The sequence below is a fragment of the Borostomias antarcticus genome (assembly GCF_949987555.1).
Source record: "Borostomias antarcticus genome assembly, chromosome: 20".
Classification (NCBI taxonomy): Eukaryota; Metazoa; Chordata; class Actinopteri; order Stomiiformes; family Stomiidae; genus Borostomias; species Borostomias antarcticus.
In genome coordinates, this window is record NC_140253.1 from 5,727,956 (window position 1) to 5,752,257 (window position 24,302).

Below are 24,302 nucleotides of genomic sequence, written 5' to 3' on the forward strand. Positions count from 1 at the left end.
AGAGAGAGAGAGAGAGAGAGAGAGAGAGAGAGAGAGAGGGAGGTTTCATTAAAGACCCCGGTTTAAGCCCGGCCCCTTTTGAATATGGAAATGTCTGAAACACTGAGGAAAAAACGAGCGAGCAAGAGAGAGAGAGAGAGAGAGCGAGAGAGAGAGAGAGGAGGAGGGTCGAGCGAGCCAGTGAGCGAGCGCGGGAGAGAGAGAGAGAGAGAGAGAGAGCGGCCAGTCTGAATTGTGAGTGGCTTACGACACTCAGTGAACAGAAGGTGCTTCTGCATGCTCCGCCAGTGCACTAGTCTGCGCCGCGAGATCGAACGCTCCTCTCCTCCACACGATCGCAGCGCTTGCCCCCCCCCCCACACCCCTCCGCCGCCCCCCTGCGTACCTACCAGCCCCAGTCCTCTCCTTTGGACCAGAGAGCCTGCTGGAAGACGCCGCAACGCCCGGAATATGACAAGGATCCGCGGGACTGCGGAGAGGCAAGGCGATACTTGCCAGAGACGAGGCAGAGACTGACGGAGGCGTACTAGGGAACGAGGGAACCGAGAGATACAGTGATAGAGAGAGAGAGAGAGCAAGAGAGAGAGAGAGATAGAGCAAGAGAGAGAGAGAGAGACCCTGGTGTTACGCATCTCTCTCTTTCAGTACATATTTTTTCGAGCGCGCCGGCCACTGAGAGCGTAATGACCTGGCTGACTGGATCTAAGGCGCGCAGGTCAGCGATCGCTTCAAGTGAAGGACAGTAATTTGTGTTGACAGGGTCTTTAGCAGGAAGGAAGAAAGAACGAAAGAAAAAAAAGAGATTTTTTTTTCCTGCTAGCGGTCTGTGTTTTTTTTCCCCCTTCTTTTTTTTCTTCTTCTTCTTCTTCACCCCTTCTCTCCGTGGTTCCCTCTCCCGTTCCTCTCTGTGCGTCGCGGCGGAGGACTGCGGAGGAGGCGCGGAGAGAGAGAGAGAGAGAGAGAGAGAGAGAGCGAGGACGGCGCTCATGCATGCAGTCGGGGGAGCCGGCACTTCCTCGCAGCTCGCCGAACGATACTTTGGACCCCATCTCTTTCTGGCTCTTTCACCCCGCGAGGAGAACCAAGACATTGTGAGGCTGCCAAGGATCGGGCGTCCGCTGAAAAGCGAGCGGGGAGCTTGGGGAGTGGGTGTGGGGGGGGGGGTGCGAGCCTGTCCCACACTGGGGTCTTTTTTAGATTCGCACATAATTAGCGTCGGGCGGGGGGGAGGGGAAGGGGGGGGGCACCACAAAGGCGGCCGCTGAGTAAGGCTGCCGTCCACTGGATAGGGGTGAGCAGGGATCCTTTCATATGCGATCGCTGGATGGAGAAGGCTTTTTTTTTCTCTTCTTCCCACCCCCTCCGCTCTCTCGTTGCTCCCGGGGATCTAACATGAGCGAAGTGACTTGCCCTTTATCCCACCGCATTGTTTTTTACTCGACGAGACCGGATTCCTGATTTCGTGCAAGTAAAGAAAAAAGAGAAAGAAAAAAAAAGGAAGAAACGATTGCCGTCACTCGAACGCCTTTTCTATACCGCAAAAAAAAAGGCGGAGGAACGATTGAGTGTTTAATCCTGGGAGGGTTTATAAATTATCATGTGAAACATGACAACATAGTATCCGGAGCGATTCGATGGACATTTTCTCCGCGTCATTCCTGGATATTCATGCTAATGGATTTCCTTCTAATTGGTTTGTACCTAAAGTGGCCTCAGCGGAAGCCCCCGGGGTTGATACTGTGCTCGCTGGGCATCTTTCTGAAAATGCTCCCCGCGGCGGAGGGGGTCTGTCCGCGGCCGTGCCGCTGCGACGGCAAGCTGCTGTACTGCGAGGGGCTCAACCTGACGGACGTCCCCCGCAACCTGAGCGGCGCCGTGGGCCTGTCGGTGCGCGAGAACAACCTGACGGAGCTGCGCGAGGCCCAGTTCGCCGGCCTGTCGCAGCTTACCTGGCTCTACCTGGATCATAACGCCGTCGACGCGGTGGAGGAGGGCGCCTTTGACCGGCTGCGGCGGCTCAAGGAGCTGGACCTGAGCGCCAATCGCATCGAGAGCCTGCCCAACGGTACCTTCAAGCCCCTCCCCAACCTGCGCATCCTGGACCTATCGTACAACAGGCTGCAGGCACTGGAGCCCGACTTGTTCCACGGCCTCCGGAAGCTCACCAACTTGCATTTGCGCTACAACGCACTGAAGTTCGTGCCGGTGAGGATCTTCCAGGACTGCCGGAGCCTGCAGTTCCTGGATCTGGGCTACAACCAGCTGCAGAGCCTGGCCAGGAACTCGTTCGCAGGGCTCTTCAAGCTGACCGAGCTGCACCTGGAGCACAACGAGCTGGTCAAAGTCAACCTGGCCCACTTCCCGCGCCTCATCGCCCTGAAGACCCTGTACATGCGCAACAACCGCGCCACCATCGTGGTCAGCACCTTGGACTGGACCTGGCACTTCCTGGAGAAGATCGACCTGTCGGCCAACGAGATCGAGTACATCGAGCCGCACGTCTTCGAGAGCGTGCCCAACCTCAAGGCCCTCAACCTGGACTCCAACCGGCTGTCGTCGCTGGACCAGCGCATCCTGGACTCCTGGGCGTCGCTGGCCAGCATCACCCTGTCGGGCAACGAGTGGGAGTGCAGCCGCAACGTGTGCTCGCTGGCTTCCTGGCTGAGCGCCTTCCGTGGCCAGCGGGACAGCTCGCTGCTGTGCTCCGGCCCGGACGCGGCGCAGGGCGAGGACGTGCTGGACGCCGTCTACGCCTTCCAGCTGTGTGAGGACCCGCCTCCGGCGCCGCCGCTGCTGGACGCCACCACGGCCGGCCTCCATGCCCCCACCCGGGAGCGGGCCGGCTCCTCCTCCGTGTTCCTCGGCCCGGCCACCGCCAACCCGTTCGACCTGCAGGCCGAGGGCGGCGCCGGCGGCGAGGTGGCGACCGGCTCGTTCGCGGTGACGGCAGGCCACGACGACCTGGAGAGCACCATGCAGATCCACAAGGTGGTGACGGGCACCATGGCGCTCATCTTCTCCTTCCTCATCGTGGTGCTCATGCTCTACGTGGCATGGAAGTGTTTCCCGGCTGGCGTGCGACAGCTACGCCAGTGCTTCACCAGCCAGCGGCGCAAGCAGAAGCAGAAGCAGAGCATGCAGCAGATGGCCGCCATGTCCACGCCGGAGTACTACGTCGACTACAAGCCCAACCACATCGAGGGGGCCCTGGTGATCATCAACGAGTACGGCTCGTGCACCTGCCAGCAGCAGCCCTCGCGGGAGTGCGAGGTGTGACCCCCCCCCCCAACAACCCCCACCCTCATCCTCGCCTCCCCCCACCACCCCCGCCAACACCTCCTCTCTGCCCCGAGTGTGTGTTTACGTGTATTTGTGTGGATATAGAGCCTTTTTTTCTGGATATACAGTATATAAGGTGAGGGGGGGGGGGGGTGTCGCGACTTGGAACTGAAGGATTTGGCGACGGGATCTTTGGACACTATTTACACTGCGTCTCACTGTGCTGCTCTCCTCTGCCTGGGGGGGTTAAGGGGTGGTGGGGGGGGGGGGGGGTAGTAGGAAGACTTGAGACGGTGGATTAACTGCTGGTTTTTGAAGAGGCCTAGAGGACTCCATGGAGACCTATAACTCGATGTGGACCCCGAGTCCGTGGGAGCTCTTGGACCTGTTGACTTCATACGGAATCACAAAGAGGATGTTACGGGCACCGAGGCTTCTCTCTCACACCACGGGTGGATATTTGAGCTTTAATGTGTCTTTCTACTGCAGGATATTCTGATATTGTTCTACAGGAAATCTGACTGGGGGGATACGGCGCAAACAACACCATTTTTATTGTGGTAAACGATGAAAAACAAACACGATGTTGAGAAAAAAAAAAGAGAAAAAAATATGATTACGTTGGATAAAAAAAAAAAAAGAGTTTAAGATATTAAGTCTGTGTAAAATATGTTTAAAAAGCAGAAATGCAAGAGTGGATAAAAAATGATGCAAGATGCTATCCTATTTCTTTTGTAAACTACAAAAAAAACAATGTTTAAATAAATGAATTGCTATTCACAGTTAAGAGGTCCGTGTGTAAAAAAACAGAGGAGCAGCCTCGGAGACAGATGGAGTGGTGAGATTTGCATAGGTTGTGCTGCTGAACGGAGTCTTTTCTGCTTGCGTGCCTCTGCAGCCTCTCACAGGCAAAGATTTAAAAAAATATATTAAAAAAAGGGTTGCAGAGGCATAACTTACACCTTAATGTCCAGCCCCGACCCAGGCGGGATTTTACATCTCGCCCCTCTATCCCGATTGCCATGTATGTTGGGTGTCCATTGACTACAATGTGCTGGCTCGCTATCAATGTTGTGGTTGCTTCAACACCCCCTCCCCCTCCCCTTCCCAACACCCCCCAACTCCTTTTACCCTGAATAGATTAAATTGATCTGATGAATTTTAATCGGATGGCATCTTTTCCCATGATCAAACCGTCATTTGAGTGCCACTCCGAGTAAACAACGCGGACTTTCAAGAGATCTAAAGCCTTTTTTTCTCCCTTGTTTTTCCACGCACCCCCCCTGCTTCTACCAGCCCCCTGGCGCTGTCACGCAAGAGCTATGTCGCCTTTCACCAAGCGAGCGGTTCCAACGAGGAGCGAACGCCTTCGCCCTGTGCATTCAAATCAAAACGAATCCTAAACTAGGCTGGGTGAAGAATTGATACAACAGGCTTTTTTTTTTCTTGTCATTCTTAGAGGCTACGCGTATGACTCTTCACTGTGTTTGCGTGTAATGTCTAACCTGTTCTTTCAATACAAGGCTATTTTTTGGGATAATACACGCATATTTCTACCCTGGTTGTTCATTGTGTGACTGAGTTGCCACTGGGTAGATGATTGTGTGTGTGTGTGTGCGTGTGTCTGTGTGTGTGTTCTAGTGTGTGTGCGTGGGCGTGCGTGCGCGTGTGTGTACTGCGTATGTGTGCGTGTGTGTGTACATGTATGTGCTGCTGGAGGAGAGAGAGAGAGAGAGAGAGAGATATGCCGGATGCTGCAGAAAGAAGGTGCCGACTGCTCTCTAGTGTCTGCACCGACTTAAGAACTGAACAGGGAGGAGAGGAACGTCGCTAAGCTATGGCTTCAGCACAGTGTGACCGTGTGCGTGTGTACTGTATGTGCGCGCGTGTGTGTATACATGCGTGTGAGGGTGTGCACACATCTGCAAGGAGTCTTTGAACAGTACATTTGTTTGTGCAATGTAAGTACAGTACCACATGTTTCTAGTAGGAAACTCAAAACAATGTGCGTGCGTGTGTGTGTGTGTGTGTGTGCGTGCGTGTGTGAGTGTGTGTGTGTGTGTGTGTGTGTGTGTGTGCTCTAGACCTTCACAGCAATGAGTCTGTGCATTTTGTAGGAGAAGCACTCTGTGTCCTGCGCAGTCTCTGAGCTGACCTGGGTTCCTAGGCAGAATGCTGCAGTAGCAGCAGCGATGTCAGGACTTCAATATATCACACACACACACACACTCACTCCCTCTCTTACACACACACAACAGGCGGTGGTCATCGGAAGTAAACGACGGAGCAATTACTCTGGAGCAGCTGTGCTGTCGGCCCTCGCAATCACTCAACCTGGGTCAAATTGGCTGTTATCATCCTGGAGTTGTTCATAGCTATAGGTGGTGTTTGTCAGAGCGTGTGTGTTTATTTCAGCCCTGTCTGATTAGTGTGTGTGTGTGTGTGTGTGTGTGTGTGTGTGTGTGTGTGTGTGTGTGTGTGTGTGTGTATGTGTGTGTGTGTGTGTGTGTGAGACTGATTGATCTATATAAGTCATGTGACTCGGCTTCCGGGGGGTACGTTACATAACCAAAGAGACTCAAAACAACCCGAGGCACGCGTGATACGGCGATGTGAACTCTACACACACATTCCTCCTCGACACGAAGGCTCGTGGACGCTTAAAGCAACACAGAGCGTTTTCTTCGGTTTTCTCGGAACTGCGCCCCCACAGGCTCTGCGAGTAAGTGCACTGTCGTACTGCCGTAACGTTATCAGATTGTATTTTTCTGGCTTCCTCTGTGATGTTTCGCTTCGGTTTTCTCACCTCCGCCATGATATCATTGAGTTAAAAAACGCATGATATCCATAGACGCTGGAATAGTTAGCTACTACTGTGTTGTTTAAGCACAACGTTGCGCATGCGCACTTCGACTGAATGCTGCGTCCCGGGGGCGCGAGTTTTAAAAGGTAATAAATGTCAATGTATTATCTTTCTGAGTAGACTGTTTGGACGATTCAGCTTACTTTTAGTAAATCTAATTGGAGAATTAGCACCAGACATGTTTGTAAAGGTCCATATATCGCGATGTATTGCTTTAAAGTCCTGATCTTTTCATCTTAGTTTTTTTTTCTTTCTTATGGAGGGTAAGGCGAACATTTTGTGGTCAGAAAATCACTCTGCTGAATGAGACGACGCCGATAGCCAAGCGGCACCCGGAGACGCGAGTTCCGCTGTGACGTCTAGCGAGCGGAAACGGTGACGGCGCCCTGAGCGGCGGAGACGAGAGAGCGGAGGGCCTCGGAGGAGGGAGAGAGAACAATCTGATTTTCCATTCGAGATTCCCGACCGATACGCCGCGCGCTCGGCACGTCCGCGTCCCGTTCCGAGGCGTACCGACGGCGTCGGGGACGAGGCGGCGAGATGAAAAGGGAAGTCGGCGTTGTTTGGTTACTCCCTAACTGCCGTCAAATTGCCTCTCACCTCCTGGACGCCGTGAGACCGTCCGGGGGGCCTATTTTTAGTCTGCAGCGGCTTGTCGGTATGAATATTCAACGGCTCCTGACGTGGCGGCCGATGCTGGCGAGGGTATTGATTTAGTTTCACTCTTCCCTGGACAAGCAACAGGGTCAGTAGAGGGGGGGGGGGAGGGGCCTTAGAATATTTTAAACGGGTTGAGTCTTTGGGAGTCCTGAAAGCACCCCAGGCCTCTCCGCGTCGGGCCGTTCTCCTGGTTAACGCTCTCGCTATTTATCCCCTCGTCTCCGCCTCCGTCCCGACACGATGCGCCAGGCACCGCTTCTCTCTCACTCTCCTCTCTCTCTCTCTCCGTCTCTCCCCATCTCTCTCTTCACTCTCCTCTCTCTCCATCGCTCTCCTCTCTCTCCATCTCTCTCCTCTCTCTCCATCGCTCTCCTCTCTCTCCATCGCTCTCCTCTCTCTCCATTTCTCTCTCCATTTCTCTCTCCCTTCCACTCTCCTCTCTCCCTCTCTCTCTCCTGCGTGACACAGGAAGTGCCGTGGGGCGTCGGACACTTGGGCCGTTTATAAAGAAGCATTGGTTTCTCTCAAGATCTAAATTCAGCACTGTAACAGCACCAGTGTTTGTGTGTAAATCAGTGAAGGGTGTGGGGGTTGATCAGCGGTTGGGGGGGGGGGGGGGGCGTGCTCCTCTGGTCGGCCTCTTATCAGATCAACTGGGAGGGATGATGTGTGAGATGTGTTCTGTGTGTTCTTTTGAAGTGAAATCACACAGGGAAGCGTGACGGTTGTTCTATTCGCGCGTTTGTGTGTGTGTGCGTGGGGGGCGGGTAGAGGAAGAGTGTGTGTGTGTGTGTGTGGGGCGAGTGGAGGAAGAGTGTGTGTGTGTGTGGTGGCTGTTTGAGAGGTTGGATAATGCGTTTGTTAATGGGTATGTGTGTGTGTGTGTGTGTGTCTACAGGAGATACAGAAAATAAGAGGAGCACACACAGTGTTGGTGTACAGTACAGGGGGTCTTACTGACACTCTGTGTGACCCGTGTGAACAAAGCCAACAAGGGCCAGAGCTAAAGGTCATGGTGTTGACACTTACAGGAGAGAGAGGGAGAGAGGAGGAGAGAGAGAGAGGGAGAGAGGAGGAGAGAGAGAGAGGGAGAGAGAGAGAGAGAGAGAGAGAGAGGGAGAGAGGGAGAGAGAGAGAGAGAGAGAGAGAGAGGGAGAGAGGGAGAGAGAGAGAGAGAGAGAGAGAGAGGGAGAGAGGGAGAGAGAGAGAGAGAGAGAGGGAGAGAGGAGGAGAGAGAGAGAGGGAGAGAGAAAGAGAGAGAGGGAGAGAGGGAGAGAGGGAGAGAGAGAGAGAGAGAGAGAGGGAGAGAGGGAGAGAGAGAGAGAGAGAGAGGGAGAGAGAGAGAGAGAGAGAGAGAGAGAGGGAGAGAGAGAGAGAGAGAGGTCCTGCAGAGCCTGAACAACACAGCTAGCCAGGATCACGCAACACACCACTCACACACCCACGCACGCATGCACGCACACACACAGACACACACACACACACACAGGGTCAGATACACAGTAGGTAGTAGAGCCCAGAGACGTGCTGTGGGTTGGAAGAACGGTGCAGACCTCAAACGGCCGATGCCCTCGGACACACCGGGAGCCGTCGTGCGTCCGGAGCGCCTACGCTGTTCCAGACGAAAGCTCGCACCAAAAGCGCCTCAGAGGAAGTATATGTCGCGTGACGCAGCAAAGGAGGGAGGGAGGGGCTTCACAGATTCATTAACCCGGCTTCCTGTGTGGGCTATCGACTGTCCTTTCACAGCGGGCCGGCTGCGCACAGTAAATGCTGACGCCTCGCTCATAATCAGGTAGTGGGGTTTAATCACCAGGTGACAGTGTGTGTGTGTGTGTGTGTGTGTGTGGGCCTGGTACAGTACGTGTGACTAGAGGCGGCGGTGAGTTATGACGGAGGTTGGGCGTCCGGCCGTTCGTTCCGCAGCGTGGGCGGCTTTGTCACTGGTCGATACTCCGCCCGGCCATCATTCACCGAGTGAAAACTCCTCCCACGTGCGTCTCGAGCGCCCGGGATCGACGTGATTGGATGAAGCCGCCTCGCCTCGGCTCCCCGGCGGCCGCCGCCACCGTCTGGGCCGCCCACTTGAGACGCGTCGTGCCGTGATGCTTTTGCGCTACCCGACTCACGCTCGGGGACACATAGGGCATCGGGGATCTCTCGTACTCGTCAGCCCCCTCTCTCTCTCTCTCTCTCTCTCTCCTCTCTCTCCTATCTCTCTCTCTCTCTCTCATCTCTCTCTCTCTCTCTCTCTCCTCTCCTCCAACATCTCTCTCTCTCTCTCTCTCTCTCTATCTCTCTCTCTCTATCTCTCCTCTCACACTATCTCTCACTCTCTCTCTCTCTATCTCTCTCTCTCTCTTCTCTCTTCTCTCTCTCTCTCTATCTCTCTCTCTCTCCACACATCTCTCTCTCTCTCACACATCTCTCTCTCTCTCCACACATCTCTCTCTCTCTCCACACATCTCTCTCTCTCTCTCTCTCCACACATCTCTTTCTCTCTCTCTCTCCACATCTTCTCTCTCTCTCTACACATCTCTCTCTCCCTCTCTCCACACCTCTTTCTATCTCCACACATTTATCTCTCTCCCTCCCTCCCTCCCTCCCTCTCTCTCTCTCTCCACACATCTCTCTCTCATTCTCCACACATATCTCTCTCCCTCTCTCTCTCCCTCTATCTCTCTCCACACATCTCTTTCTCTCTCTCCCTCACTCTCTCTCCACATCTCTCTCTCTCCCTCTCTCCACACATCTCTCTCCCACTCTCTCTCTCCACATATCTCTCTCCCTCCCTCTCTCTCTCTCACCACACATCTCTCTCTCACTCTCTCTCTCTCCACACATCTCTCTCCCTCTCTCTCTCTCCACACATCTCTTTCTCTCTCTCCCTCTCTCTCCACATCTCTCTCTCCCTCTCTCCACACATCTCTCTCTCCCTCTCTCTCTCTCTGTCCACACATATCTCTCTCTCTCCCTCTCTCTCTCTCTATCTCTCTCCATCTCTCTCCCTCTCTCTCTCTCCATCTCTCTCCCTCTCTCTCTCTCCATCTCTCTCTCTCTCCCTCTCTCTCTCTCTCCCTCTCTGCCAGACGCTCATGGCGGTGCGTACGCCTACAGGTTTCTTTGTGCGAGCCTCTCTCCTTCAGCTGCAGCTAAATACAGATGTGAGCAACATGTGGTGGTGGGGGCGGAGCCTCCCACTGTAAACAGAGTCAGAGCATATTGGAGCCCCCTGTGTTGTGCGTTAAGCCGGCGACAGAGATCTAATAAGAGGCGGCAGCTGGGCCTGCATCTGTGTGTGTGTGTGTGTGTGTGTGTGTGTGTGTGTGTGTGTGTGTGTGTGCGTGCGTGCGTGCGTGCGTGTGTGCGTGCGGCCTGTGTTGAAGGGGTCGAGCTGAGAACAAAGAGGTTTTGAGCAATACCAAATGACATGACATGACATTCGGAGGCCGGCTTGTTCTGTTTGCAGAGCTCTAGCCCAGCTGGGCCGGGATCTCCGGGCCTGATCCGGGCCTGATCCGGGCCTGATCCCAGGACTGTACACAGACGGAGGGAGATGGGTCTGGAGTGTCATGCCATGCATTGCGTCAGGCCATGGAGGAGTACTAGGTGTACTACAGCTCCTATACAGCATGTGGAGTGGAGAGAAGAATACTGAGAATACTGAAGAATACTGGAGAGACGAACTGGGATAGATACTCTTTTTATATGACCCATATCCAGCTGTGGTGTGCCTGCAGAAGTTGATATAATATATGGTTGTGATATTATATAATCGCAATATTATTATTCATTATTAGTCAATGTATAATATTAAAATATGATAATATTATTCATATTATTGCAATGGCTAATTAAAGCAGATTTCCCCGATGTTCTCTTACGGAGCTATTTGACTTTCATGACACCGAGTTTCTGACTTTTATTTACATTTCATCTTGTTCATTTCTTTCCAATTTTATTTCCCTACTGTACTGTAAAAACGTCTTGTGAAGACGGCCTCCAGAGGTCCGCTCCCCCGCGAGGCCAGACCAGGGCCGGGCCTCGCGGGTCGATGAAGAAGCGCGCGTTAGGCGAACGGCGTGCAACCGGCGTGCGCGTACGATGCACGTTTGTACCCGCTCGCAGTGTTCGTTCACGTTGCGTTGCGCATGTATGCATGCATTCAGTTTGAATGTGTGTGTGTGTGTGTGTGTGTGTGTAGCCTACATTACAGCAAATCAAGCCAAGCCAAGGAGCTTATGGAACTAAACCATGAAGTGTTTGGCCCTGACATCGTACCAACCCGTCTGGGTCTTTGAACCAAACACAAATATCTGCTAGAGATATCTGCATCAAGAAACACTGGGGGGCCGGGGCTTGACTAACAGGACAACGCAAAGGGCCTTCTTGGTGCCAAATAGCGTGAGTGTGTGTGTGAGAGAGGGAGAGAGAGACAGAGAGAGAGAGTAAGAGAGAGATAGGAACACTGAACTGTGAAGGTGTGAAGAAGGTTTAGGGATGGGCACACACTCCGGTTTGTGTGTGTGTGTGTGTGTGTGTGTGTGTGTGTGTGTGTGTGTGTGTGTGTGTATACATGCGTGTGTGTGTGTGTGTGTGTGTGTATGTCTGTGTGTGTGTGTGTGTGTGTGTGTGTGTTAGCGGCTTATCAACAGAGGGAATCTGTCCAAGTTTCCACTGTTGTGAGGGCCCAGGAATGTTGGCTTTGTGCTGATAACGAACCGTATCACACCAGCACCCTTGATCAAAGAAAGAGAATGTGTGTGTGTGTGTGTGTGTGTGCGTATGTGTGTGAGATCTGGATTTTACCCAAAACGAGCATGTGGGCAGGCGAACAGGAGAGGTAGATGAATGAACGTCTTTCCCATAATGCTTCTGGTGTAGCCGGCGGAACACATGGTGCGCGCGACCCCGGCGCGTTTGAGTGAACATTCAAACGACAAACGACGACAAACGACAGCTACGGGAAATCGGGCGGTTTAATAACCCAGCGACACGTACGCAGATCTGAGCCTCCCGGAGTGAGGCTGCCACTGGACCAGGCGGCACAGCCGCGCTCATGCCCAAAAGGGACCCCGCTGTGCGTAACCCTCCTTTTCAGCACCCTGGACAGCGCCCCCCAGGTAGAGCGGGCCGCCGGGGACCGGCGCTGGCACAGAGAGGCCGAAATCAGCACCACAGACAGCGTGGCCAGGTGATCACGGAGGTTTACAGGCCATTCACCTTCACCCAGGCAACGCTCCTACCAGATCAGCGAATCACTCCCGGGCCGAGGGAATACCGGCTGCACCGAATCAACTAACGAGCCACGCCACCTCGAAGAGCCCGGAGAGAGAGAGAGACAGTCGTGAGTCTTTTGACTCAGTGAGCAGCCATGTTGACCGTGTGTGCTCGTTTTTGCCAAAGTTGACTGGTTTTGTTCAAATAAATGTGCCAAGGTGTGTAAGAGCTACCAGGGTTGCTTGAATTACTGTGCTCCACCTCAACTTCCACTCTCGGGATGTTACAACACACACACACACACACACACACACGCTCAAGGTGACAGACATCGTGTCAGCAGATGGGTCCACCTTGATGGTGACACCTGAGCTGTGTTAAAAACCGCTCACTGGATAAGTCATAAGTAATTCCCTCACTCATTTATACGTAATAAGTAATTCCCTCACTCACTGTTCCATGTGTAGCGTAGTGAAATTGCTGTGAATTGTGGGTATTTTCTAGCAGACAACATAGTGAGTCAAGTTCACCGCTGAGAATTCCGACACTAGACGAAAACAGCGAACACACAACAGCCCACTTTCTGAATAAGGGGGAACAGTTTTGAACACGGCTACAGACCAGCAAGGCGGTGGGACCAAACGACACGTTGCACAGCTGTATTCCGGTGCCTTCTTTCTATACGGAACTGAGAATTGCCCAAACAGTTGAGGTGGCGGTTTAAAAAACAAAAAAACAAAAAGAGAACAAGAAAAAAGGATTCTCCCTCTATCTGATCAACGTCAGGATGAATAAATACTATTCTATCCGCTCCGACCTCTCGGCTATCGCCTCTATCGTCTATCCCTCTTGGGGGGCGGGGGGCGGTGTGGGGGGGGGGGGGGGGTTGTTAGATTGGCATCTCTCCAGAGGGTCAATGAGATTGTGTACATAAATGGAATTGCCCCATTCTCCTGGTGTCAGATACGCTGAGGCATTATGTCCCTCGCTTTGCGGTAACCCTCCACACACACACACACACGCACACGCACACGCACACACACGCACACACACACACACACACACACACACACACATGCCCCCCTGGCTATCAGCGCCTTTGTGTTGGCTACAAGCCTAATAGAGCCTTTGTCTCAGGGGCTTCTGGTAACTTAAAAGGTGGACTTACCTGTTGAGGAGAAGTGGCGGTGGATGAGGGAGGGGGGACCAGTAGAGATCACATCAAAGGGACACCAGAGAGAGAGAGGGGGGGGGGGGGGGAGAGAGAGGAAACTTGTTAGTATACAGTATGCACTGTTCTTTTTTTTTTCTTTTTTCTAATCTCGAGCAGAGAGGCAGATCAGAGCACGTCCAGGTCGACGCAAGGCCATCCAGCAAGAGATTCCCCACCCTGGGCTTCATAAACACTTTTAATGAGGATGGGGAGGGAGGGAGAGAGAGGGAGAGAGAGAGAGAGAGAGAGAGAGAGATGGAACGAGAGAAAGGCCTACACTTTGCTGTAAGAGCAGAGGCCCCTACCACAGAGTATGCCAGTGTGTATGTGTGTGTGTGTGTGTGTGTGTGTGTGTGTGTGTGTGTGTGTGTGTGTGTGTGTGTGTGTGTGCGCGCGTGCGTGTGTGTGTGTGAGAGAGAGAGAGCAGCAGTGCCTATGGCCCGCATTGCTGTGGTTGAGCAGATGGTGCGCCTCAGGGACGACCGCGACTCCCACCGCTGACAGCAGCACGGACGACAGGATGGGGAGGATGAGAGAGGGAGGATGAGAGAGGAAGGATGAGAGGATGACAGGGGGGGGCATGATTGGCGGGGAGAGCCGCGGATGAGCCAGACGCGGCGGAAGCTGGCACCACTGCTGTCGCTGGCACGTGTGCTCCGAATGCCAAAAAGTTTGTCGCTTCAGTGAGATGGAACGTGACGGAGAAAAGAGGAAAGGGGATGTGTTTTACGGAACGAGGTACGGCGTGTGAGGCATGTGAGGGAATGATTGGTCAAAAGCCGGCACTGGTCACTGAGCACTTCATCAAGATGGCCGCCGTTGACACCCAAAGGCTTGGAACAGCGGCCGTTAAAAGCCGGCAAAGCGAGAAAAACGCTACGGAGAAACGTCATATCTACCAGACATCCAAAATGTCTGCTTTGTCCAAGCTTGACGAGTGAATGAGGTTTGAATTCAAGGTTGGTTCCCCTCCCTCTCTCTCTCTCTTTCTGTCTCTCTATCTCTGTCCTCCTTTGACTCCCTCCATCTGTCTCTATCTCTCCTCCTTTGAATCCCTCCCTCTCTCTCTCTCCCTCTCTCTCTATCTCTCAGAGTTACAGAGTTGGTGCTGGGTCTGTTGACAGGTGAGATGGAGTGCTATTCCAGTGTGAATGCAACTCATCTGATAGCGTTCATTGGGGCCTTGGCGAAGGCCAAAAAAAAAAGAAAGCAAAAATATAAAAGACAGATTGAAAGGGTCCCCGGCCGCAGCAGACCCATTCCTACAGCGCTGAATGATGCTGGCTTGCAAACAGCGAGGATGAATACGAACGTTCGGCCCCGGAAGATCCGCGGTGCCCAACGCTGGAGCCCGAGGGCGACCTGCCACCTCTACCGAGGACGGGCTGGGTGTACGCCGCCCCGTTTAGGTCGAAAAAAGCCTCTCCTGTCACCTGATGGACTGGTTCAATAAGAGAATACGACACAAAGGGGCCTTCACTCTCGTGAGGGTTCTCAATGTAACGAGAGAGCAATCTAGATCCGCCCGGAGCCGATCCGAGTAAATTCTATATTTTTATACGTTCATTAAGTTAGACTGAGTAGTAACTGCCTGAAGATGTTTTATGAAACGGACGCTCAAGCTCGGTAGCTCAATTAAGGTCTGCGCTAACTCAACATCAGACATCAACATGGGGAACGAGGAGGGCGAATGAACTGTAGTTGCGTCTAGTATGCCGTCTGATCCCGGGGAAACTAACTAGCTGCTGGAGATGAGCACTCCGTCTGAGACGGCCAGGAAGCCCCTGGTGGTTGTGCAGCTGGAGTGGAGAGAGACAGAGTGAAACGGAGAGAGAGAGAGATACAGCAAAGAGAGATGGCAAGAGAGAGACAGCGAGAAAGACAGACAGAGAGAAAGAACGAAAGGAAGAAAGAGAGCGTGAGAAAGATGAAGATAAAGAGAGAGAGAGAGAGGGATGGAGGATGGGAGGGAGAGGGAGGGAGAGAGGGAGAGGGAGAGATAGAGAGAGAGGGGGACAGAGGGGGAGAGAGGGAGGGAGAGAGAGAGGGTGGGAGAGAGAGAGGGGGAGAGAGGGAGGGAGGGAGGGAGAGAGAGAGAGAGAGAGATGGGGTGAAAGAAAGGGAGAGTGGAGGGGAGAAGGAGATATGGAGATAGAGAGAGAGGGGGGTGGGGGGGGGGGTGGGATTGGCTGGGCTCTCAACTGAACAAAAGGGGGGGCCCAGTGACCGCCATCTGAGCGAGGGATGAAACGTAACCTGTCTATTCAACAGACAAGAGGTAGAGCGGAGAGGGAGTTGCTAACGACACCACCATCCCCATTGGTCCGCCTCTGAATAAAGGGATGGACCGTCGCCCGAAAGGGGAACGAGTGACTTTGTCGAAGCGTGGAGAAACAGGAGCATGCCGAGTGGCGGAGTGGCCTTCCAGCCTGACAGCGGGGGAGCGGGGTGAGTTATATATTATGGGCTAGGCGGTTGCCCGGGGGCCTGGGCGGCCGCCTAACAACGGGGCACAGAAAAGCGCACACGGTTGCTTAACAACCCTCGCTGACATTTAGAAAGCTCGCGCCCGGGCACTGATGATGACAAATGCACTGAGAACAAACACGCAGACGCACACGTGCGCACACACACACACACACACACACACGCTCGCTATTGAAGGAGTCCACACTCGAGGCCATGGGGTGAAGTACCAGTCGCTACTATCACGGCATAAAGATCCCACTTCAACGACTCGACCCGCTAACCTATCGGTCATTTTTGACATCCGTGTGATCGTCTCTCGGTCCCGTTCTCCAGATATTACCCTCTGACCGCCACTCACAGCTCCACATCGACGGCGCGGCGGATCAATACCTCGGCGCGATCAATCAATTGAAATCTATACGGCCTCTGCACCGCCCGCGCGTGATCTCCGATAACACATCATATATAAACATTTGTCCACGCGCACATCCACGCCTACAGTATGTGCATTCACGCGACCTCCGCAACCTCCGACCTCACAAACAAGGTGACACTGTGAGGGGCCACATGTTATGATAGTAGCTTATAATACACACGGATATAAAGGTCAACACAACGCCCCCTTTACCCCCCTCACACACACACACACACACACACACACACACACACACACACACACACACCCTGTCGACAACGGCAGCGTTGCACTTTTACACTTTCGCCAGAGCGAGCTCCCGAGTAGCCGGCCGCAGCTGAAAAAGACTCGCCGCGGGGCTGCGCTTTGTCCGTCCGACCCACCACGACGATCATAATAGATAGATACTTTATTTACTTCCCCGGGGGAAATTGTTGATTATTATCCCTGCGGGTCAATCCTCGAGCTTCTCTGAGGAGGAGGAGGAGGTCGGGGGTCAGGGTGGGGGGGGGGGGCATGGGCGGCATACTAAGCGCCCGCCGCCTCCTCTCCCCCCGCCTCGTCCCCGACCCGGAGGTCTGCGTAGGACCCCCCGCCGCCCTCCCGACTCAGGTCAGGTGTGTGTGTGTGTGTGTGTGTGTGTGTGTGTGTGTGTGGGAGGGCGGGGGGGGGGGGGGGGGATGTGAGAGCGTGCCCGCTTGGGATTCTGGGGAGGCTCTGCTCCCCTCTCGGTCTACGGCCGTTCTTTCACTCTCTCTCCCGGTTCATCCTCTTTTCTTTTACACACTCTCACTCCCTCTCTCTCTCTCTCCCTCTCTCTCCTCCTTCGTTCCTCCGCTCCCTCCCCCGAGTGATCAGACAACGGTGCATGCCACATTTGCTCCACACACGCACGCACGCACGCACACACACACACAGAATGCACATAAAGCAAAAAGTCCAAGCTCTCAAATTCCAATTAACCGCTCGTTGTCGGAGGTGCAGGCTTGACCAACATTGCGTGTGCATTGCATCGTGTTTAGCATTAGCATGCTAACCCCAAGTGTGACCTGTTGCGACCCCTGTAGCATGTTATCCCCATGGGAATGTAGCATAACTCTCCTCCAGTGTAGCATAATAGATACATTATCATACACATTTGCATTGCAAAAGAATGTGGAAAAGCTAGTCACACACACACCATGGTCTGGGCTGGGTTATTCAATGTAAAGCAGCGCACAAGTATACTGCCAATTGGTTTTTTTATATATTCACTTCACTTGTTAGACAGAGCAGCGAAACAAAAAAACATGTCAAGGCTTCTAGAACATGTGCGCGGCTCACTCAGAGCGCTCGAGCAAAGTGGGAACCCAGGAGACGCTGCGCAACATCTCTATCTACGCCCAACTCCATCCTGCACAGAGGTTTTTAAATAAATAAAAACCCTGTCAACCAGCCAACCGACGGGCCGCTTCACAGAGGCGAACGAACGGAGTGATATCTGGAGACCACGTGTACAAGTAAACATTTGAACCGACAGTGGCTCAAGGCGAACGGTATTATTGCTGTGGAGTGTTTGGATGCGTGTGGGAGTGTGGTTGAGATGGTGTGTTTAAGCTGACTAATGAAGCCCCTGGGATTTTGGTGTTTGATGAGCGTGCGCGCGTGTGTGTGTGTGTGTGTGTGTGTGTGCGCGCATCCACGCAAGTATGACTAAATACACATGCATGTCCACTTACAGCATCATCAACATCACAAACATCACAGCTTTCAATCTTGCAACTCACCCACCCGCCCACACACACACACACACACACACACACACACACACACACACACACACACACAAAGGAGACCTTGGGGAGGCCTGTGGTCCATTTAGATGGAGGGGAACCTCGCAAGGCGGTTTTAGGCTGTCAGCTCTGTCAGGGGCCGTGATAAATGAAGATGAATCTGACGCCCCCCTCTCTCCCTGCTCTGAAAACCACCTACGGCTGAGAGAAACCGGCAGAGAAAACCCACCAATCACAGCCGCTCAGGACACGGCGCCATGGCGCCGCAGCCAAACCCGACAAGTCGGACATTTAGAGCGCGCTTTCATCCGTCGTCGGGCGCTTTTATCAGACTGGAAGCCATTTCTCTTGCTTTCGAGTGACGCTCAGGCGGACGCCGCGCGTGACGGTGAACAGAAAGGGGGCTTTAAGCCAGCTCACTTCTTTTCGTCTCTCTTTCATAATTTCACCCGTCTACGGACATCGCTCGGCCGCTGTCGTACGCCGAGGCCTATCGCACGGACGAACGACGCTGGCTTAATGAGGAAGGGAGAGGAGGAGAAGGAGCAGAAGGGAAGAGAGATAGGGAGGCGACGTCTCCCTTTTATGCTGATGACCTTGTTCTACTGTCATCTACTGAACAAGGACTACAGCAACAGCTGGACATAGTAGAAACGTCCTGTCAGAACTGTGCCCTAGCAGTGAATGTGAAGAGAACTTAAGTCATGATTTTCCAAAAGCGCCCCAGATGTCAGGAAAATACCAGTTTACCATAAATAATAATATTGTTGAACATAGTATGAGTTACACAGTATCTTGGCATAACCATGACAGCATCAGGGAGCTTCAACATGGCAGAGGATGCACTAAAAGACCAGCTCCAAGAGCTCTAAATGCAATTAAGAGAACATTTTATATAATTACCAAATTCCAATTCAAATCTGGCTTAAAATATTTGAAATGTGGGGTCCACTCAGTCATCCTAGCTATACCCGCTGGGACAAACATCCAACATCTAACTGTCCCCTCACAGCGAGAAGGTCCTGGGCCTTTAGTTTGCATTTTCTCCCCATGTTTGCAAGGGTTCCCTCCCAAGAACTCAATATGAAAAACATGCAGAAGAACAGAACGCTCTTCAGTCCTGTCCCGGACGGAGCACTTGGACTTGGTCCCTGGGCGCCACTGACGAGGCTGCCCACTGCTCCTGACTGCCCCTGGAGGAGGGCAGTTTGATGGGGAAATACAGAGAACAATTTCCACTGCGACCTGATTTGCATGTGTGTGTTGTGTGCTGTGTCGCTGCTCACATGTGTGTAAACTGTGTGGCTGACTAAAGACCCCCTAGAGGTCTAAATTATTATTATTACTAATCCCTGTTGGGAAATTGCACTGTTACAGACACATTCACGGGACATCAACATTACATTACATACATTAGCCTACATTAGGGAGTGTAGGGCTTGATCATTGCGTGAGCTGTTCCTTTCATTGCCTTGTAGCCTTGTACAAGAGTTTTAAACTGGATGTGAGCTGCTACAGGGAGCCAGTGTAGAGAACAGAGAAGGGAAGTTGTGTGCAAGAACTTGGGGTGGTTGAACAACAGGCGAGCAGCAGCTTTTTCAACAAGCTCCAGAGGTTTAACATTCAAAAGAGAGCGCTCACATTTTCAAGAGAGAGAGCACTCACATTCCAAAGCCAAAGCCATCCAAACCCAAGAGCAGAGCCCAGAAAAGAGTCCACTTTGTCAGCTGGTACTGAGACTAACTACCCCCTCTCTGACACACTCTGACCAGTCTCGCACCAACTCTGCTTTCCAAACACCAGTCAGAGTTACCAAATTAACAATGTAAACAAACCTATTTGGAACATTGGAAAGAAGTAACTAAAAGCCAAAGTGTTATCTGGCCCTAAAAAGAGATTATAAATTGGCAGAGTATCTTTCTACTCTACTCTCTATCTACAGAGACAGAAAGCAGAGACAGATCCTAACCAAGTACAGGCTCAGTGACCATAAATTGGCAATCGAAAAGAGGACGATACAACCAAAAGAAAAAGAATCATTGTGTAATCATGTTCAACAGATGGAATTGAAACAGAGATGCCCGTCCTCCTATACTGTAAAGCAGTCAATGAAATAAGGAACACACACACACACACACACAAACAAATATACATATACACGTTGTGATAATTATCATTACTACATTTCTACAGCATTACAGCATTTCTTATTTATATATGTTGTTATCATCTCTTTTTGTTTGTTTGTTATATAATTAGTTAGAATTAGTAATTTGCGTACTGAGTATTTCCTGCCAATAAAGCTTATTGAATTGAATTGAGAGAGAGAGAGAGAGAGAGAGAGAAAGAGAGAGAGAGAGAGACAGAGAGAGACAGACAGACAGACAGACAGACATAGAGGGACAGAGACAGAGAGAGACACAGAGAGACAGAGAGAGAGACAGAGACAGAGAGAGAGACGAGCACAGAGAGAGCGACAGATACAGAGAGAGGGAGACAAAGAGAAAGAGACAGAGCGAGAGACAGAGACAGAGACTGTAAAAGAAGAGAGAGGATGAACCAGGCCAAAATCGAACGGAACCAGATGGTGCCCGGAACAAGCAACGCCTGAGGTGCCTCTCCTCCCCCTCCTCTCCCCCCCCACACACACACACACACAGACATACACACACACACACACACACACACACAAATACACAAACACGCACACACACACACACACACACATACACACACACACACATACACACACAAACACACACACACATACCCCTTCCCCCACTGACATGACACACCCGCACACACACAAGGCCTGATCAGAGACTCGAGGAGTCTGCAAGTCTGTATGTTCTTGAATCATCTATGTTACTGTGTGTGTGTGTGTGTGTGTGTGTGTGTGTGTGTGTGTGTGTGTGTGTGTTTTATTGGTGGTGGGGGCAGTGTGTGGGGGGCAAGCTGCTTTGTAGAGCGAAAAGAACAGTGGCGGTCAAACTTAAAAAGGGAGAGGAAGAGAGGATGTGGACGAAGGGAAAGAAGGAGAGAGGGAGGAGGAGGAGAGGGAGGAGGAGGAGGAGGAGGAGGAGGAGGCGGAGCGTAACGCTGATCAACACTGCACTGACGCTGCTTAGTTTAGATGAGTCACATGGGAAGGGCTGCTTTCTTAAATTAAATGGATGGATGTATTCCGGCTTTGCAAAACAAATCCGATTTTCTCAAAATGGTAGAAAAGCAATTGCATCATTCCAGTGGGGTTCTGTCATGGGAATCAATATACCGTGGCCGCAAATCTTTTTGTAATTCGTCATTACATTTTCAAATATTAACCATTGATTTGGTGACATTTATAATAACAAACACTAGCGCTCCAACTTGAAAAGCCCAGTATTGAATGCTCTGTGAGGAGAGGGCAGAGCAAGGTCTAAGAGCCCACGCCAGGGAGAGACAGCCACAGTTATTGGAGAGACATACTGTATAGATACCCGGAACAAATGATATCATTTCCTTGGACGGAGCTAACCACAAAGCAATCATAGAGACCCCCGTCCCCCGTCCCCCCCCCCCCGCCCCCCGATATCACCTCCCGCGCACACGCTCGGCATGCAAACACACCACAGAGGACGGGGCTAGTTACTGGGAGCCATCAGCGAGAAAACTCATCAATCAAGCTCATATTTAATGGCTAGGCCATCTCCCCACGCACTCTCTCTCTCTCTGACAATCACCCCCCTCCCCCACCCCATATACACACACATCTAAGCGTGGTCCACCAAAATTAAATCATAAAAACCCATTTCATTAAATTGAACTGTAATTCAATATCAGTAATCATTCAGAAAATTCAATTGGGAAAAAAAAAAAGAAGTCTCTCATTCCGAGAGTCCCCGAGCTGTGCCACCTGTCCAATATGTCTGAAGCCTGGGTCTGTGAGGGGCCCAATCCTTGTTATTGACTTCACCAACCTCGCCAATGACACCCTGTCTGCCCGCATACTCTGTAAATAAGGAAGTGAAGCATACAGTAGAATGGGATGTGAACATTTGACCCCGTCTTTTAGTCACCGAGACGTTACCAACAACAAAACGAGTTCACGATAGCTGCGACCACGTACGAGCTATAGAGTGGGCTACGAGGATTTGCAATCTGTCTGAATCTTCGAATCTTTCCAAACACTAATCAGAGTTAACCAAATTATAACAAGATGTAAAGAAACCTATTTGGAGCATCGGAAAGAAGTAACTAAAAGCCAAAGTAGATCAGAATGTTATCTGGTCCTAAAAAGAGATTATAAATTGGCAGAATGTCTCTCTACTGTCAGAGGTGGAAAGCAGATACAGATCCTCACCAAGTACAGGCTCAGTGACCACAAATTGGCAATCGAAAAAGAACGACACAAAAAATCATTGCAACCAAAATAAAACAGAATATGTGATCATTGTTCGACAGCTGAGGTTGAAACAGAGATACACTTCCTCATATACTGTAAAGCATTCGATGAAATAAGGAACATCTACTTTAAAACTAAAATTAAATCATAAAAAGCCATTTCATTAAATCGAACTGTAATTCAATAGCTGTAATCATTCAGAAAATTAAAAAAGAAAAAAAAGGACTCTCATTTCAAGAGTCCCCGAGCCATGCCACCTGTCCAATATGGGTCTGTGTGAGGGGCCCAATCCTTGTTAATGACTTCACCAACCTCGCCAATGACACCCTGTCTGTACGCATACTCTGTAAATAAGGAAGTGAAGCATACAGTAGAATGGGATGTGAACATTTGACCCCGTCTTTTAGTCACCGAGACGTTCCCAACAACAAAACAAGTTCACGATAGCTGCGACCACGTACAAGCTTTTGAGTGGGCTACGAGGATTTGCAATCTGTCTGAATCTTCTCCTCTCTTGTCTTGCTTTTGTGGACAACACGCTTTTGTGGACAACAGCGGCACCACAATTTTGTAGACATAACATTAATTGTAGAGTGACTGACCTACCAACCGACCGACCAATCGACCAACCGACAGAGCGACCTATAAAGCTGCTGGTCGCAGCTAATATGAAAACTAAACCAGAAATGACCTCATACACTACCCACCCACCGCGGCCCGCAGAAGAATCCCTAGAACATGTACTTCCTGGACACAAATACAAATCACGGAATAGCGTGGCTGGCCGTTTAGCGCGGGGGGGGGGCAGGCCTGTGTGGGCCTGCGAGCGTGCGTCGTCCCCATGGTTACTGTGAACCTAGGTGTTTGTGCAGGCTTGTTTGCATGGCGAGCGTAGACCTACACGTGCGCGTCGGTGCTCCGAGTGCTTGTGCACGGGACTGTGAATGGCACGTCTGGGAGGACAGTGTCGTGGGCGAGGAGTGGACCATATGGGCCTCCGTAGGGGGAGGAGCGGCAGGGTGTGGCCTCCCTGCTGTCGCTGACTGTTGTGTTGCGAGGTCAGGGAGAGGCTGACAGTGTGATCCCCGGGTAATCCCCTGCTAGCTGTCTGGCCCGCCCCCTCTGCCCATATGTGGGTCATGTGCCACAATAAATGTGGCAAAAACAAGCGATTTGCATCCCCACAAAGAGCCGTGTCAGTCAACAAAGCTAAGAGGATGGTGTTGTTGTCTCTTTGCAGTTGTTGTTGTCTTTTTTCAGACAAAGAGCGGATGAGAGGAGGAGGTGAGGAGAGATTCTGTGGGAATGGGGGGGGGTGGGGGGTATACAATGATTAAGCACGCACAAAGTGACAGGCGCTATAATACAATGTGTTATAAAAGGTGTGTGTGGGGGGCAAGCATCTTGTCACCCAGAGCGGTGGGTCATTTGTGGTTGAAGTGTGTTTCGAGATGATAAGGCGAGGGTGAGAAAATGACAGCTTATAAAAGTGTACTGTTACCCTAAGGATATCAAAAACCACAAGCCATAGCCTAGTTTTGCATTTTATGTTGAAAAATTAAAACATCACAATGCAACGTTAGTACTTTAATTTGGCAAAACAAAATAATCATGAGTGTGAAAAATACAATGAAATCTACTACCTCTGTCTGTCTGTCTGTCTGTCTGTCTGTCTGTCTGTCTGTCTGTCTGTCTGTCTGTCTGTCTGTCTGTCTGTCTGTCTGTCCTACCTATGTCTGTCTGTCTGTCTGTCTGTCTGTCTGTCTGTGAGAATGTGAGCCGCGAGTGTAGCACATTCTCTACGCTACGATTGCTTGTTGGTGCCTGGAATATTGTGTGCAATATGGCTGAATATTTATCAGATTTTGAGGATATAGAAGATGATTTACAATATGATGGAAGCCGATCATTGCGTAGAGAATGTGAGCCGCGAGTGTAGCTTACAGACGGAGAATAGCCATCCATCTATCTATCATGTCTGATGACTTTGTGTTCTTAACAATCTACAATGTTTGAGTCAGCAGTCA

General features: G+C 51.5%; 2 protein-coding genes across 4 annotated transcripts in view; one reads left to right on the forward strand and one right to left on the reverse strand.

The window, feature by feature from the left end:
* Positions 1–24,302, reverse strand: part of ctnna2 (catenin (cadherin-associated protein), alpha 2) — a gene marked incomplete at both ends in the record, with an annotated part of 330,311 nt that overhangs the window by 100,193 nt on the left and 205,816 nt on the right. The window lies entirely within an intron of this gene.
* On the forward strand, positions 1,669–3,276 carry lrrtm1 (leucine rich repeat transmembrane neuronal 1; the record flags this gene model as incomplete). Its single annotated transcript, XM_084454294.1, has 1 exon — positions 1,669–3,276. The coding sequence occupies one exon, from the start codon at positions 1,669–1,671 to the stop codon at positions 3,274–3,276; it is 1,608 nt and encodes a 535-aa protein (XP_084310420.1).